Consider the following 17,077-nt stretch of genomic DNA (forward strand, 5'->3'; position numbering starts at 1 on the left):
TTGGTACAGTCATTTCATGCATATCTTTAACAATTCTTTGCTATGCTATGATATGCAATTTCAATGATATGTGTAGTGTTTGCGAATTTACCTCGGGATCGAGATTGCCATAATTGGGTTGTTGAACTTTCTAGATAAACATGTGTATTTGAATTCCCACGTGTTCTGGTGATTTATTCCTGTAATTACCAAGATATTACAGTGGCGACGAGGTGGAGCATTTTCGACTTATTTCGGATCAAGAGGACACTTGAATCATAAGCGAAATGACGAATATCGGAAAGCTTGGTGATTTTCAGGAGGGAAAGGAATCTTTCGTAAATTATGCGGAGAGGATGGAACAGTTTTTCGTCGCGAACGAGGTAAAAGATGAAAAAAAAGTGGCGGTGCTTTTATCAGTGATTGGACCCGCAACCTATGGAATTCTTTAGAACTTGTTACAGCCACAACTGCCGAAAAACACTTCGTTTGAGAACATTGTTGGTGCTTTGAAAAACTACTATATGCCTAAACCGTTAGTCATCTCTGAAAGATTTAAATTTAATAAAAGAAACCAGAAGGAAGGGGAAACGGTGAATGAGTACGTATGTGAACTGAATAAACTTTCGGCAGACTGTGAATTTGGTGACTTTCTTAAGGAGGCTCTGAGGGATCGGTTGGTTTGCGGACTCAAATCAGAGGCCATACAGAAGAAGTTGTTGTCCGAAGCGAAGTTAGATTTCGATGGAGCAGTCAGAATAGCCACAGCAATGGAAATTGCCGATAAGGATACTCAATCATTCGCAGGAAATACAGAGTCGGTTCACTTCATGAATTCGAAACCTGGACAGAGAGGAAAACCGACATCAGCAGGACCTAAGAAGCCAGGATATCGCGGTGGAGAGAAGCACTATTTGGATGCTGGTAAACACAGAAACTCTATTAAATGCTACAAATGTGGGAAACCTGGACACATAGCTAAACATTGTAAAGTCCAGGGAAAAGTTTATTTGAAACAAGATAAGACTACCCATTATGTACAGGACAGTGATGAGGAGGAGGATCTGTCAATTTATTCCGTACACAGCACAAGCGAGGTCGACAAAGACAAGAGCTACTCAATTGGACTAAGTATCAATGGGTCAATAGTGCAATTTCAGTTAGATACAGGAAGTGCTCGTACAATCATGAATGAACACACTTATCAGAAAATGCTTACCGGCTGTAAGCTAAAGAAATCGACAATCGTGCTAAGATCGTACACGAAGGAGATCATTCCCATTCTTGGTGAATGTAGTGTGACTGTTGTATATGGAGAGCAGCATCTGACCAATATGTCTGTGCTAGTCATAAAAGGGAGTCAGCCGTGCTTGCTGGGAAGAGACTGGTTATCAAAAATTCAGATTGACTGGAAGGAAATTTTCATGGTGACGAAGGACAGAATTGAACACTTGACAAAGGAGTATGCTGATCTGTTTGAGGAGAACCAAAATCCAATCAAGCATTTCAAAGCAAGCATAAAACTGAAGGAGGAATGTTCACCAATATTTTGCAAGGCAAGACCTGTGCCTTATGCTTTAATAGACAAAGTTGAAGGAGAGCTCAAGAAACTACAGGAGAAAGGAGTTATCTATCCAGTCAAACACAGTGAATGGGCTGCCCCCATTGTCGTTGTGCCAAAGGCGGACAAGTCCGTGCGTTTATGTGGAGATTACAAAGTGACTGTCAACCGAGTGATCAGTGAAGAGCAGTACCCTCTACCAAACACTGATGACATGTTTGCGTCCCTTGCAGGAGGTCAGAAGTTCACAAAACTGGACTTAAGACAGGCATACTCACAGGTGGAGCTGGAGAGTGACTCAGAGGAGTACCTTACAATAAACACGCATCATGGACTATTTCGCTACCGAAGACTTGCGTATGGAGTAAGCTCCGCTAGCGCCATATTTCAGGCAATCATGGACAAGATCCTGTCAGGACTACCACAAGTAGTGTGTCGAATTGATGACATTTTGATCACAGCCCCTGATGATGAAACCCATTTTAAGACTGTTAAGGAGGTATTTCATCGCTTGCGCCAGTACAACATGACACTGCGGCAGGACAAGTGCATCTTCATGGCGGATCAGGTCGTGTACATGGGATTCATGGTGGACAAACACGGGATACATCCCACAGATGAGAAGATTGCTGCAATTCGTGATGCTCCTAGACCAACAAATGTGAAAGAACTAAAGGCTTACCTGGGTTTGCTGAATTACTATGGTTCATTTCTGCAGAATCTGAGTACTGCATTGCATCCGTTACATCACCTGTTGAAAAAGGGAGAGCAGTGGAGGTGGACAGATGAATGTGAAAGCAGCTTTGAAGCAAGCAAGCAGATGATTACAAAGGGCAAGTTACTGGTATTCTACGACATGAAAAAACCCCTGCGGTTAGCTTGCGACTCATCAGCATATGGAGTGGGAGCTGTAGTCTCGCATTTGATGGAGGATGGCTCAGAGAGGCCGATCGCCTTTGCTTCTCGTACTTTAAGTTCCAGCGAGAGTAACTATGCTCAAGTGGAGAAAGAAGCATTGTCATTGATCTTTGGTGTGAAGAAATTCCACAAGTATCTGTACGGCAGAACTTTTACCCTCGTCACAGACCACAAACCATTGGTAACTATCTTTGGACCCAAAAATGGTATACCTACCTTAGCCGCAGCCAGGATGCAGAGATGGGCACTAATTCTCTCAGGATATCAATATCAGATTGTATATCGTCCATCTCAGGAACATGGAAATTGTGATTCACTATCCAGATTGCCAGTAGAGGGGAATCTCGGTACAGAAGAATATGAGGATGTCTACTGCACAGGGCTGGACAACACAGAGCTACCCATATGTAACACAGACATTGCTCGTGCAACAAAGGTGGATCCTCTTTTAGCCCGGGTATTTGAACTTACCTTGAACGGCTGGCCAAGTCAGGTTAACGATCCAGAACTTCAACCTTTCTTTGAGCGCAGGAGCAGTTTGAGTATAGAACAAGGGATTATCCTTTGGGGAATCCGAGTGGTAATTCCTATGGCACTGCGTAAACGAATCATGGAGGAGCTTCATGAAGAGCACCTTGGTATGTGCAGGATGAAGGCTCTTGCACGAGGATATGTATGGTGGCCAAACTTGGACAGAAACATTGAGGAGACAGTGCAGGCATGTCCGTCATGTATGTCCGTCAGGAACAGTCCCCAGTCTGCCTCATTACACCCATGGATTTGGGCAACCAGACCATTTCAACGCATCCATATTGATTATGCAGAGTATAAGGGACAATCTCTACTTATTGTCAATGACAGTTATTCAAAGTGGTTGGAAGTCATTCCAGTGAGATCAACCACCAGTGCTAACACGATTGACAAACTTCGGATGCTGTTTGCGTCAACCGGATTACCAGAGGAGATAGTGAGTGACAATGGACCACAGTTCACGTCCCATGAATTTCGTGACTTTACACGTCAAAATGGTATAAAACATACCCTCGTTCCACCGTACCACCCGCAGTCCAATGGATTTGCTGAGCGAGGAGTACAGATAGTGAAGAAGGCCCTGAAAAGCAAAGATGTTGAGGGACGACAACAATCGCTAGAGCATCGATTAGCGAACTTCCTATTAAAGTATAGAGTTACTCCCCACACAACTACTGGTGTGTCACCCTCTGAGCTATTTCTGAAGAGGCAACTTAGAACGCGTCTCACACTGGTGAAGCCTGACATCGGGAAGAGTGTTGAGAAAAGTCAGCAGCGGATGAAAGACTTTCATGATCGAGGCAAGGTGAAGGTCAGACAGTTTGAAGAAGGAGACCAAGTGCAAGTGAAGACTACAATTCAGCCTGGGAAATGGAAGTGGCTACCTGGAACAGTAAACAAAGTTTGTGGTCCACTTACTTACCTAGTCCAAGTCGGAAATCGCAAAAGATTTTGTCACCTTGACCACTTGCTAGCGTGCAATGCTAAACATCCACAAGCGTTGCCGCCCCTGAGCGACTTTTCCTTGAAGGAGCTGACAAGACCTACAGTGGATCTACCAGAGGAAGTGGATCTCCCGAATGCAGAACCTTCCAAGGAAGCAGGAAGTTCCCCACCATCTAGTCAAACGTCGAAGACACCGTCTACCACCAGTCGAGTGATGTCATTCAGGGCGGCGAACCAGTCAATGAGCATACCCTCACCACGGCCCGTGCGTGAACGCAAACCCGTCCGTAGGCTCATTGAGGAAATCTGACTTACTTTGTGACATTTGGACGTTTCTTATGTTGAAAGTTTTGTTTGTTAATCTTCGTGTTAAAGGTTAAATCAAATCTGTTATTTTGGTGTACTTGGATCATTTGTTTAAATTCAAGAAAGAATTTAAGATTTTAAAAGGGAGGAGTGTAGTGTTTGCGAATTTACCTCGGGATCGAGATTGCCATAATTGGGTTGTTGAACTTTCTAGATAAACATGTGTATTTGAATTCCCACGTGTTCTGGTGATTTATTCCTGTAATTACCAAGATATTACAATATGCTATGAGATTGCAATGCAATGCTATGATATTTGTATGCTATGCTATGAGAAATTGTAATGAAGGACTTAATGATATGTTGGTGAGCTCTCGTACTCTGTAGCTGGTGATCGTCCTCTTTAGTGCGTCGCATGCGAACATTTGGGGTGAGGTGTCTTCGGTTGTACTGGGGGCGACATGTCTTGGGGACGAGTTGTCCCTATTCCATGTAAAAGCATAACAACCGTACCATTTGCACACGACAACTCGGAAAGTTCAACATGTGTCAGTATGCTACATCAGCATGAAAAGCATCACAGATATACTTTCTAAGAACGTTGATACCCAAAACAACAGCTGAAATAGAAAAAAATTACTAGCCGAAAATTCCATTCTAAAGGGCAGGGTTGGATGGGTTAATTTTTAACTATGATATTTCATGAAATAAACACCTAAATTCAATCAACTGTATACACGAGTTGCTATTTTAAAAAGAAGCTATTCAAGGGGAAAAACTATAATTGTTAGGTTAACTGCGTAGGTAGAAAAAAATATTAACATGCAATAAATTGAGAATAACGCTGCACTCTCATCGATAAAAACCTCCAATTAGTATTTCAAACCACGGTAAATACTTTAAAGGAATGTGATGTTCATTTCAGTATTTCAAAGTCGAATGCTTTTGAGATACATGTATCATACAATGCACATTACATATCGAACAACCATGGTAACGCACTAATGAAATACATGTACATGCATATCGGGTGCATGTTCAATTATATCTTTAACACACGTCAGGATTAAACTTCAGTTAACTAAAAGGTAACTGAAAGTTCTAGAATGTTGACTGAATGGCACACCTTCACCGTTAAGGCGCCTTTTAGTTATCTTTCTGTAATTTTTCTGTTACTGAATGGAATACTGTGTCCTATGTTTCGCTTTTTGTCTTTTAGCTCTCTGACACTCATTTTATTCCATTATTAACAAGTGATTGTGTTATTATTTTTCTTAATGATCTCGTTCTTTAAATTAAATTTTATGGTTGAAGAAGTGATGTTTTGCTTTTTTGATACTTTGTTTATTCTTATATCACAATTAGCAAATATTATCCTCCCATTTAATGTACCGAATATTACTGCTAAAACAATTTACCCCGACTTCATCTAATGCTGATTTTAACACTTTCTATCATGTTATATAAATCTAAATTACGTTGTTTTATCAGAAAGATATTTTGATATAGTATAGTTCGCAATAGCCTACAGTACCGATCAGACCCAACCTAACACCAGAGTAAACCCCAACTAAACCCCGGGTTTACTTTCCGGATTTACTTTGGGTTTACTTTTTGAAAATTTGGGTCCACTCGGGGTTTACTTTTGGGTTTACTCGAGAATTGCTTTTGGAGTCAACTATACGCACACAAGTGTGAAGCAGACCTGTATTTTATCTTATCATCCTATTGCCTGTAATTCCTGCCCCTTGTATATTCCGAATACACATGTAGCGTCTGCTTTCAGGGTATTCTTCTGATCGGGGTTTACTCTCTGTGTCCACTCTGGGTTTACTCTGGGTCCACTCTAGTAAACCCAGAGTTAACCCAGAAAGTAAACCCAGGGTTTAGTTTGGGTTTACTTTCTGTTAGGTTGGGTCTGATCGGTACTGTACATGGAGTTTCATGTTTTTAGAATATGAATCCTTTCATTGATAAAACAAGTTTCTACATTATTATTTTTTTCAGATTTATTTACCACTACATCAAATACATGTGTATTTTCAAAACGATTAAATATCTTGCCATATTAAAAGTGCTTATCATATATATATATAAATTGTACGTTGCCAAATGACGGTTGTATTAATTATAGACATGTATGAATAATATACATTGCAGAATTTAATTTCGATCATTTTAGAGATATTATTATGGAAATAAGATGTACAAAGTCTGTTTAATAAATAAACCTCATATAACAGTATAACGCGTGATATTGCTCCTTAATTGCCATCGCTGTTTTTAGATATCACTATATTTCACAGGACGAATCTGCTAAATAAATAAAATAAGCTGAACAGTTTTACATATCTTGATGGTTAATATTCAAAAAAGTTATCTTGAAAGAAATATCTCTTAATTCCTTGTTAGATCCCGGAAGTAGAGTAAGAAAACAGAATGAAAGAGATAACTCATAGGAGGTGCATTGGTGGGTCTTGCAGTTTTCCAGAGAGTAACAAAGATTTTATACTGAAATAAACGTTTTTGAAAAATAAAAAATAAATTCTAAAATTAAGCAATTATTGTTGAAATTGGCCTGTTTTAAAATAGAAAGTAAAAAATAAAAACATAGCATAAATGACCACCTATCACATAATTTTAGCTAAATTCTTTGTTATTATAGTCCGGTATATTTTATTTCTAACGAATTAACGATTTAAAAATGGTGTTCCTAAAACTTGTATTAAAAAGGTGAGTTTCAACGGAACAATTTAATTTGTTGCTATTTCGTACAAAAGGCAAAGAAAACTGTATTAATTAAACTCATTGTAAACAGATAGGTACATAATCATTTGTGACGACAATAGACATTTCAGTAAGGTCCCTGTAATGCGTGTACTAGCAATATAAGTATATACTGCGATACCTGCCACAGATGATGTTTTTCAATTTTTTTGTTTGTTTTGATAGAGAAATTTAATATAAATTAGTAAGAGCCATACTTTACTGTCAAATCGCTCAATAGTAAGCTAAATTTGCATGCTTATTCAGTAAGTATCCTCAGTAAGTTGGGAAGATAAAAAAAAAAGGTTTTGAACTGAATAAATATTTAAAGAATAAAGAAAAAAAACAGTTAAAAAGTTTATTCAGATATTGCATATTGTCAAACCATTAAATTAGAAAATGGGAAATCACACACCTACTAACAGGGACCGGGGCACGGATGTTGTATCCGAATGTAATTAAAACGCAAAAATAAACCTCCAAAAAATTATGACTAAGGCAGAAAAAATAAAATTAAGATAACAACAAGGTACCAAAAAAAATAAAACTGTATTTATCGTTAACAATTTTGACCAAATTAAACACAAATTACGTTTTACAGACGGGTCAATTTTCTCCAAAAGTAATGAACGATTTTAGGTGGAAGCAAATCTAAGAATTTGAAAACTTAGAAATCTTATAATTCTTTCTGTCTGTCTGTCTGTCTCTCTCTGTGTCTGTCTGTCTGTCTGCATGTCTGTCTGTCTGTCTGTCTGTCTCTCTCTCTCTCTCTCTCAAATTTGTTGATGTTAGTTGATAACTAAGTAACACAAAGTTGACAATGATGCAATATATGTCTTATTCTTGTTGCGCTCGCCACAGCGGTAGCACCGTAAAACACATTCCTGTATTGTTCGGTGCAATAACGAAAGAAAAATCAATAATCGGCATTGAACAACAGTTATTCGTATGAATAATGTCTGAAACCTACTTTCGGTTTAGGACATTGGGATTTTCTTCAATCATGCATTTAAAATGAAGTTGGGCAATGACAGTCGCTGTGTACCGTTCTTGTTTTTCGTTATGTCCTTCGGATGCTGTTATGTTGGCGGTAACGTATTTGAAGAAGTACAGTCATGTCCAGTAAATGCAGAGGAATGGGAAAACCGAGGTCAAAAGAAGAATTGCCAGGAACCAATACCTTATTATATATGTGCCGCCATTGAGAACCGGCCAGGAAGGTTCGGAGAAATATGTACCCAGGCTGGACTATCGGAACCAGGTACAATCAATCAAATATTATGAGACTTGTAAAATGATATAGACGACATATAAAACATTTGTTGTAAAAATATCACTGTTTACGTAAATGTTTTTTCTTAAAAGGAAACATTAATATTTATATTTTTATCTTCATACTAGACAACATTCAAATTCATCGGCACGGCCATATTGCCTTTAGGTGTAGCACTATCATTATATCTTCTAAGATTTGTTGCTTATAAATGCCATACGTATAAAATAGTTTCATCCTTTTATATTTCTTTAGGATATTGTGTAATTTTGGATGAAACAACACACAATTTAAATTACATAATATGTAACGCATCATCTGGGTGTCCGCAGTCTCACTACCTTTCTAAAGAATCGTACAAATGTAAGTTTAAAAAATAATCATTTCTGATGTACAATTTGTATTGTAATTGCTATTTAATAATTTTTTTAAACTTTTGAGTGATAACAAAAGTCGTACACCATAAAGTCAAGATCTAGTACATGAAAGAAGCCTAAAGGTTTATAAAATATAGGATATAAATTCTTTGACTGATGCTTCATAACAATGGCTATGTTTGATAGGGTGTACTGGGTCTTAAAATTGTTGGTAAAAATAATGAAAAAAAAAAATAAATCTAGAATGCCTACAGTCTCTCAAATAAAGAAAAACTGGCATTAAGCAAGTCTCCCCCTTTAAAATGATAAATGATGTCAAATCGAAAATAGGTATCGATGTTACTTTTCTTATTATTTAATATAGAATGTCCAGAAACTGATTTTCTACATAATTCCTTTAATGTCGTGAAGTACGGGAAAAATATTTAACTTTTACATGTATCAACTGTGACCTCATAAACTTCCAGCATCATAAAGACATCCTGGAATCATTTACTAGATCTTGACCCTAAGTTTTTCTCTAATCATGATCGGTTGCTAAAATTTACAACTAACTAAATTTACCTAACATTTGATAAGTAACTTAAATATTATTCACTTTTATTGTAGACCCAGTATGCTATAATACATCATACAGGTAAGAATTCTGAATATAAATTAATATTTCTGGAATTTAGCAAGAATCACTATCTGTATTAATTTTTACTAAAAGAAATTAACAAATTTGCAATTGTCGATATATCCTAAAGGTCTAGCTAGATTACCAAAGTTATTCTCAATCATGTTTCTATCTCCGAAGATATACATGTGGTCTGGTAAAAATGATCAACAACTTAACCTTTTGATTTTGTAGCAACACATTTTCAGTGTTTCAGAACGGCAAAAAAAAATGTGGTGCATTAAGTGTTGGCTTCTTAAGGGAAAATTTCTTCAGGATACAATTTTTGAAATCTTTACATAAGATATGTTGTAGTTTTCAACCAAACTAATTACATCAACCTTGAATTTATTATGTCCAGACACCAAGTCATTTGTCTATGCCTGTGGAAGAGATCTATGACTTAATCAAAAAATAATGCAATTACTAGACTTCGTCACAATATAGATTTTACTACATGTACATTGGTTCGACTTTTGGGTAGCGTTTAAGTATTGCGATTTTCTCGTCGATGTTCTTGACAACTTTGTAATAAATAAAGAAGGTGAGCAAGAATGTACAGTTGTGTACAAGTAAGAGACATGACTTTCGAAAATTGAAAAAAGGAAAAAAAAATTTTTTTTTCATAAAATGAAAGTATACGGATGAACCAGAAACTCAGATTTAAGAAAGGATAAACAGATCAACATACCGATATAAGGCAAGTTAAAATTCGCAAGAGGGCATTAGAGTTCCACTCGTGAGACGAAAATTAGACCAATTGAATAATTGATATACTCATAGCTAAATTACTTCTCCAATTCTAGATAAATTCAGCCTTAAAACTGCAAAAATATTCCTGAGGAAGGTGAACTGCATTAACCATACACTCTAAAATATTTTTAAAAAGTACATTGTCATCTCTGGATCATCATTACATCTTTTTTTAAAAGGGACATTTTTTTAACGTTGAAATATGTCATATTTTCAAAGTTTAATTTTGGGGAGAGAAAACCCAGAAACAACAAACTCGTTTAAAAACAGCTGTAGATAAGTAGGATTTTTCATCAATTGCGTCATGTTGCAATATTTATATTCATAATTATTATGATAGTATATATATAGTGCCTGTTTAGGAGGGTAACTGTTGGAATTGACACCCCTCGAACACCATTGTCAACCGACGCGAAGCGGAGGTTAACAATGGTTTTCGAGGGGTGTCAATTTCAACAGTTACCCTCCCAAACAGGCACTATTTATTCTATTATACTGAATGTCTTATTTTTAAAGAAAATTTTACTGCTTTTACATAGAAAAGAAGTGAATTCTACGGCAAACCGTACGCGCATATTTTGTATTTTCGTTTTATACTTAATCGATATTCACATTCCTTGTAATTATTTGTACATTCATTAAACTTTTGCCACAGGGGAAATGTAAAAATTTTTTGATCAATTTAGAGAAACAACTACATCAATTTCGCTAACTGGAACTGAACAAGATGAACAAATTACGTAAGTATCAACGATAAAGTTAGACATGTGGTTTCGATCATTTATTCTTAAACATTTGTTAAATCAAATGTTTCTTAATCAAGCACACTGGACTAAGTAAACATTGAATCAATTTTCGGTGAAATTAAACTGATAATAGAACAAAAGTATTTAAAAAGATAACATAAAACACTGCTTTTACCATCGCAAAATTAATTTTCTTTCAGCAATTAATACAATTTAGCAACTTATAATCTGTCAAATGTTCTTTTTATTCATATTATTTTGTTTAGGCTCAGTTAAAATGATATATTGAAATTTTCAAAAGGGTTTATTCAGATTTAAAAAAAAAAAACTTTTCTTCCGGTTTAATTTTTTTTTAAAAACTGATTATCTTTTTATTTACGGAATTTATCCATGTGTTTAAAAAGGTTAAGTTTTCAAATAAAAACACATCAATCTACAAGTCTCCCTTATTTTTATTATAATTTAGATCATGCAATGCATACACGATTTTAACAAATCTATAGAATATATATCTCACTCTAATTGGTTGTTTTAGATATTTCATTAGTGTTCTTCTAAAATCTATAGACAGTACATACGTCAAATATATTACAACTAGTGTTCATCATTAAGTTTTAGCACATTAAAAAGAAAGAAAAAAATGTCTTCAATTTGCAGCAGATTTTTTCTTCTCCTTTCTCTCTATTATTCTGAGAGAAAAAACAACAAAAATTCTTTAACGGTAAGATAAAGCTAATTTTGGTTGATGAAACCATATTTCAAAATATGCGTCAGTTGTTGAAATAACATTCCTCCATCAGTCAAAAAGATATTAAATTGGTTTACTTGTGTTTGGGAATCAACAAAAACCCAGACAACCAAATAAAGGTCAACATTTGAATTCTTTACCGATAATCTTGTCTTGGTATCGAATTAAGTCTACTAATCAACTGAATGTATTTTAATCAATCTAGTTGTACAGAAGACTGTAAATCATGCTATGATAAATAATACTGGGTTCTTGTGAATATGTTTCTTTCCAGGACAAGAACTCTCGAAAAGACCAAACAAAAAGGATCTGTTCATGCACTCGCTATCTCTACGTTCATGGTATTCCTTTGTGTTTTATTTGTATTTCTTATGCCTTTGATGAAAAAAAGAATATCTAAACGAAAAAAAGGTAAGTAATAGAATAACATATGTAGCTTATAATAACTTTCTGTAATATTTTTTATTATTATTCTTTGATTTTAATGCTGAATGGTTAAATAATAAAAAGTACGAGTTTCTGTGTTTGAAGACTTAGAAAACAATGAAGCAGACGAGCCGCCACTACTAGTTAACACAGGTAGACAGTAGGCTTTTACAATACACAAACTCATAGGGACCTAAAGCGACATGGTCTCGATTTTCGACAAAAAATATTTTTCCGATATTAATTTATACAATGCTTCAGTAATGCATTTTTAAAGGCAACCAAAATTTGAGTGTCATTTGTTGAGTTATAACGAGTTATGTATAGAGCTTACAAGTTTTTGCTATGTAAACAATGCTTTTATTTATATTTTGAATGTTAAAGAAAAACTTCTAATCGTAAACCTAATTAATATGTTTAACTGCCTGCCTAACATATTCATTTTAAGTCTACAATTGGAATCTTTTTTATCATTTTAAGCAAAAATGAACAGTTCCTTACTTAAAATAATTGAAATTGTGACTGTTAATTTAAAACTTGACAAATGATAGCAGGTCTACAAAAGGATTTGTTTTTATTACTCCTTTCCATTTGGCTACAGAGTATTAAAGATTCGTTTCAAAATTTTGGGTTGGTTTTTACCAAAAATATATCTTTTTATTGTGGTAAAAACCTTATTTAATTTGCTATTATAAACTATCGAAAATATCTAACAATGCTTGCTAACATAATACATTAATGCATGTGTTATTATTTAAAATCTACATTGAACTTTTAACGTAAATTTTCATCAACTCCCTCGTAAAGGAATACTTATGTCACCTATAATTTACAATTCTTCTAAACTTTATTTTGAAGACTTGAAAAAAAATACCAAGGGATCGACTCATCAAGCGAAACAAGGTATGATAAAATCTAGCTAGATACATATATTAATGCTTGTAAAAATGCTTTAATCACATAAAAACTGTATAAAAATTTTACGATTCAAAGAAAAACATAATTCACATGGATTTTCTAATATGAATTATTAAACTTTTAGAATGATATTACAAATGATAGATCTGTTTAAAAAATTACGAATACTTTCAGCTTACCAATTCACGTTTTATTAAAGTATATAAAACATTTTTATTTTCTTTCAGACAATAAATTAGAGGCACTATATACACAAAAATTATCAACGTTAGGAAGATATATGAAATTTCAACTTGTAAAACTAAGTAGAGTTAAGAACCTTCGATTTTATATGGTCACGCACTCCGAATCGTTAAAGCTCCATGTTAAGGAAAACTTCGAAAGAATGATGAATTCAAGTTCAGTAGACTGGACCAAGTTTGATTTGGATACTGTATACACACTTCTGTCAAACTTTTGTGGCATAACACGTCCGGGTGCGGGCTGGGGCTACGAACCAACAGATGAAGACCTTTCTGTAGGGGCAGACATTGAAAGAATTAGAATCTTGGTGAACGAGTATTTGGATAGTAAAACGTTCAAAGTGGAAGAGGCTGACCAGATTATCGAAAGATGGAATTGGCTAAAAAAGGAAGTTGATTCACGTGATATTATCGATTTTGATCACGAGACAAAAATAAACTGCAAGTACTTTTGAAATTTTTAAAAATATCAATGTTCAAAAGAAAAACAAGCTGAAACATGAATAAAAATTAGAATGATCAAAATCATATCATAAATAATGTAATATCAATTTATTCAACAAATTTTTTATTGTAAAGTGAATAATCTTAAGATAAAATTTGCTTTATTGACTATCTGATAAAACATGCAGTTACGCTTTATAACATAAAGTTTACCTACCAATTTGTTGCATAAGTATTACAAACTATAGCTAGAGCAAATGTATCAAAGAATGGGTGTCATCGGCCCCTGTACGATGCACAGAAAAGTAAATTAAATTTATAAATAATTGTTTACAGATACAAAGCTAAATCCGAACAATGTCGTGAAGAATGGAACCGTTGTCACACGTGCCATTGCAAATATTCTAGAAAAACTTAAATCAAGGAAAATTGTAACATGTTGCGGAGCCATTGGTTGCGGAAAAACGACTGCATTGGAGTATATTGCTAGAAAGTACAGGGACGACGGATGGACGATACAATGGATCGAGGAATTAATGGACGAATCTCTTTTTAACAATGTTATCGAGAGCAACACGGACAAAAATTTTATCTGTTGTGACAATTTGTTTGGATCGTTCGGGTGTCAAGTGTTTTCTGATAAAATGCTTGATGCCTTTCACTATTTTATGCACTCAATCCATAAAAGTGAAAAAAATACCAAAGTGTTGCTCGGTATCCATGAGCACGTGATTGAAGAAATTTCCTCAAAACAGTCTCTTGTTTCGCAAGATTATAATACTTTTGTAGAAATGGATAGCCTTTCACAGTCGGAAGCAATTATAATTTATATATTGCAGCAAGAGGAATCTAATATCAAACAGGAAAATATTCCATTTGAAGATTTTTTGGAGTTAAATAGGAATAGATCTGCTAACGTAGGAGCACCTTTCCAGACTTTGATGATTTCAGCGGCCCCTGATGTCTTTGGCACAAGAGCATTTTGCAATCAACCGTTTCAGCTTCTGACAGAGCATTTTTCCGAACTTTTATATGACAATGAGGAAATGTTTTTTTCACTTTTGTATGTTATGTGTGTTGTGGTTTTCGATAAGAGAGAGGGTGAACTTAAAAGAGGCATAGTTAATGAAATTTATCCCCGTTTAGACAAAAACACCGTGGAATATTACCTACCAGAATTAGGCCCATACATACAGGATGATGGTAAGACCGTGGAAATAAAACATGAAGTGATCTCGATTGCCTTGTTTCATACATTCATGATGCAATCAAAAAAACCTTGGTCTATCTTTGCAGCGTGTAATATCCGAAGAATTTTGGGACTCATACGACCTGATGACCAACGCAATAAACTTCATCATTTTGCTGTTCCTTTGTCCAGAGAAACGCTTCATGAGGCAAAAGCTATAATAAAGACTAAAATTGTTCATAATGAAGTAGATATCAGAGGGCATCCTTTATTGGAGCATTTCTCTTAACACAAAACTCTCATCTTTCAACGAATCAAATAATTGGTATTGACTTTATAATCCAAACATTCAATCATTTTTCAACGAAGTCAAATATTAGAAATGCTTTATTTCAATAACTAAGTATGTCAAAAATAAATCAATTTAAATGTTATGATGAGATCCTATGATGTTCTATGATGAGAACAAACGTAATCAATAAAACATTAAAATATATTGAGACAGTTGACATCATGTAAACATTAAATACAATGTGTATGGAAACAAAGTAGCCCATTGATATTATTAAGGGAGTGTGATTAATATATTGATTTTAGAAAATAAATGGTTTGAGGAAAAATTTGGGTTTTTTTTCACTAGGATTGAACACACGCCGGCTTACAAGCTGTATATTATTACGAAGCTGTATTTTATTACGAAGCTGTATTTTATTACGAAGATGTTTATACTTAATATGATCGAGTTCTTGAAAACATTGTTCTTATGTTCGATTCGAGAACTCCAACATAAATGAATTATTTAAACCCGTAAAATTTAAATATTTGCTTATAAACACAAGTAGAATTGACATCACGTGGTGGGAAGAAAAGCATTGATCAAATATAAATACATTTACTTAGCATGATGTTAAATACATGTAAATCAAATCAAATAGATAACTGTGTTACCGTAAGCTTCATGTATGTTATATTTTCTGTGAATTGCGTATCTGCTAGCATTCTTCAGGTCACAAATTTAGGCATTGTTTCTAGACCAAATTGAATTATCATTTTGATCATTCTTTTGATTTAACATAAAGCAATTTAAAAATTAGTCAAGGTTTCATTAAGCAAGTTATCTAATTGTAATATTTTTAATACCAAATGTCACGAGTGGTGGTTAGTTTTATATTTATTGACATATGTATGTACATGTATAGAGTACAACCAAAGGAAAATTCTCAAATTTACATAGTAAGGAACAGTAAGGAAATGAGAGGACCTAAAAATTCTTCACATTTATTCAAATATTCCTCACATCTAAAAAAAACGTATTCAGGGGTTTTTTGTCCTCAGCTTTTTAGCGCAGTTGATGTTACATCATTTGTTCATTATGGAAAGCGCATTTAACATTTTACGCTCTCGATAGCAACGTCGGTTTTTGTTTGTAGAATGGTCTACCAACCTCGTCTACTCTCTTTTTAACATCTGCCGATCTTTTGTTTATTTTATAGTTAATTCATCGTTGAACTTTTTATTATTCTCTTACTATTTAAAAAAACGAAGATTCATCAGCTTCAGGGTATGTATCTGGTATCTTCATTCAATCCATTCAATTTCAACGTAGCTGGTAACGACAAAATGGTGTAAACTCCTGAATTGTTGAATGCAACACTCATCTGTATGTTTTCAATGAATGCCTAGTAATATAACCTAAAGAACAAGTTTCCTACATACTTATATGTAAACAACTAGTATTATAATTTCGGAAAAAATACTTCATATAGATTGGTTTTCTTTAAGTTTTACATTGAAGGATGTAGACAATGAAGTGGCATCTAAAGAGAAGAACTCGTCGGCAAATTAAGGAAATAGTGATCAGAAATGATTAAGAAAAATAATTATTTTATGTTTCAAAGTAATAGCTAAATAGACGTAGATGATATTTTTGATGAAATCTTAGCTAAGCTTTTTCTCAGCTTCAGTGTCAAGTTTGCATTTAGTCACAATAAATGAGTCTTATAAAGGGTACTAGATTTAAGATGTTCACCCACAGGTTGATTGAGTTAAATGAACAGAATTTCAAAAAAGAGATAAGAAAGTTACTGCCACCCTTTCTCTCCTAAACATTTTTCCATTAGACTTTATAGGAAAAAATAATGAAAGAGAGTGTCGCTTCCCTGGGTTGGATGGCACATGCATCCACACCACACCCTTCTCCTGATATTGGATTAATATAATAATTTTTGCTTGAAATACTTTGTGCGCAGAAATGTATATGAAATGTATATTGGGTATTATCCGCTTTTCCGACACCT

General features: G+C 34.5%; 2 protein-coding genes across 5 annotated transcripts; both read left to right on the plus strand.

Moving 5' to 3' along the window:
• Positions 1 to 503: 503 nt before the first annotated feature.
• On the plus strand, positions 504 to 4,244 carry LOC117691956 (uncharacterized protein K02A2.6). Its single transcript, XM_034478895.2, has one exon. It carries the CDS (start codon positions 504 to 506, stop codon positions 4,242 to 4,244), a length of 3,741 nt encoding a protein of 1,246 aa, XP_034334786.2.
• A 3,713-nt stretch (positions 4,245 to 7,957) lies between these two features.
• Positions 7,958 to 13,634, plus strand: LOC136273383 (uncharacterized). 4 transcript variants are annotated; one of them, XR_010711582.1, is made up of 8 exons: positions 7,958 to 8,267; positions 8,535 to 8,642; positions 9,266 to 9,293; positions 10,754 to 10,807; positions 11,836 to 11,902; positions 12,093 to 12,140; positions 12,846 to 12,890; positions 13,133 to 13,634. XR_010711582.1 is itself a non-coding variant. In XM_066077798.1 (8 exons), exons 1-8 carry the CDS (start codon positions 8,021 to 8,023, stop codon positions 13,600 to 13,602), a joined length of 1,137 nt encoding a protein of 378 aa, XP_065933870.1. In that variant the 5' UTR covers positions 7,962 to 8,020; the 3' UTR covers positions 13,603 to 13,634. The 4 variants fall into 4 exon arrangements, 3 of the variants coding, with proteins under 3 accessions (XP_065933872.1, XP_065933871.1, XP_065933870.1); XM_066077798.1 differs by having other exon boundaries at positions 7,962 to 8,267; positions 11,836 to 11,972; XM_066077800.1 differs by lacking the exon at positions 12,846 to 12,890.
• The last annotated feature ends 3,443 nt before the right edge of the window (positions 13,635 to 17,077 follow it).

This window comes from Magallana gigas, chromosome 3 (genome assembly GCF_963853765.1).
Source record: "Magallana gigas chromosome 3, xbMagGiga1.1, whole genome shotgun sequence".
NCBI lineage: Eukaryota > Metazoa > Mollusca > Bivalvia > Ostreida > Ostreidae > Magallana > Magallana gigas.

Bases quoted from the DNA above. Each gene is read 5' to 3' on its own strand.
- LOC136273383 (XM_066077798.1), top strand. From the start codon at position 8,021: ATGAAGTTGGGCAATGACAGTCGCTGTGTACCGTTCTTGTTTTTCGTT. The intron at 8,268-8,534 runs GTACAATCAATC...ATATTTCTTTAG, and splicing joins GGCTGGACTATCGGAACCAG to GATATTGTGTAATTTTGGAT. The intron at 9,294-10,753 runs GTAAGAATTCTG...TGATCAATTTAG, and splicing joins TGCTATAATACATCATACAG to AGAAACAACTACATCAATTT.
- LOC117691956 (XM_034478895.2), top strand. From the start codon at position 504: ATGCCTAAACCGTTAGTCATCTCTGAAAGATTTAAATTTAATAAAAGA.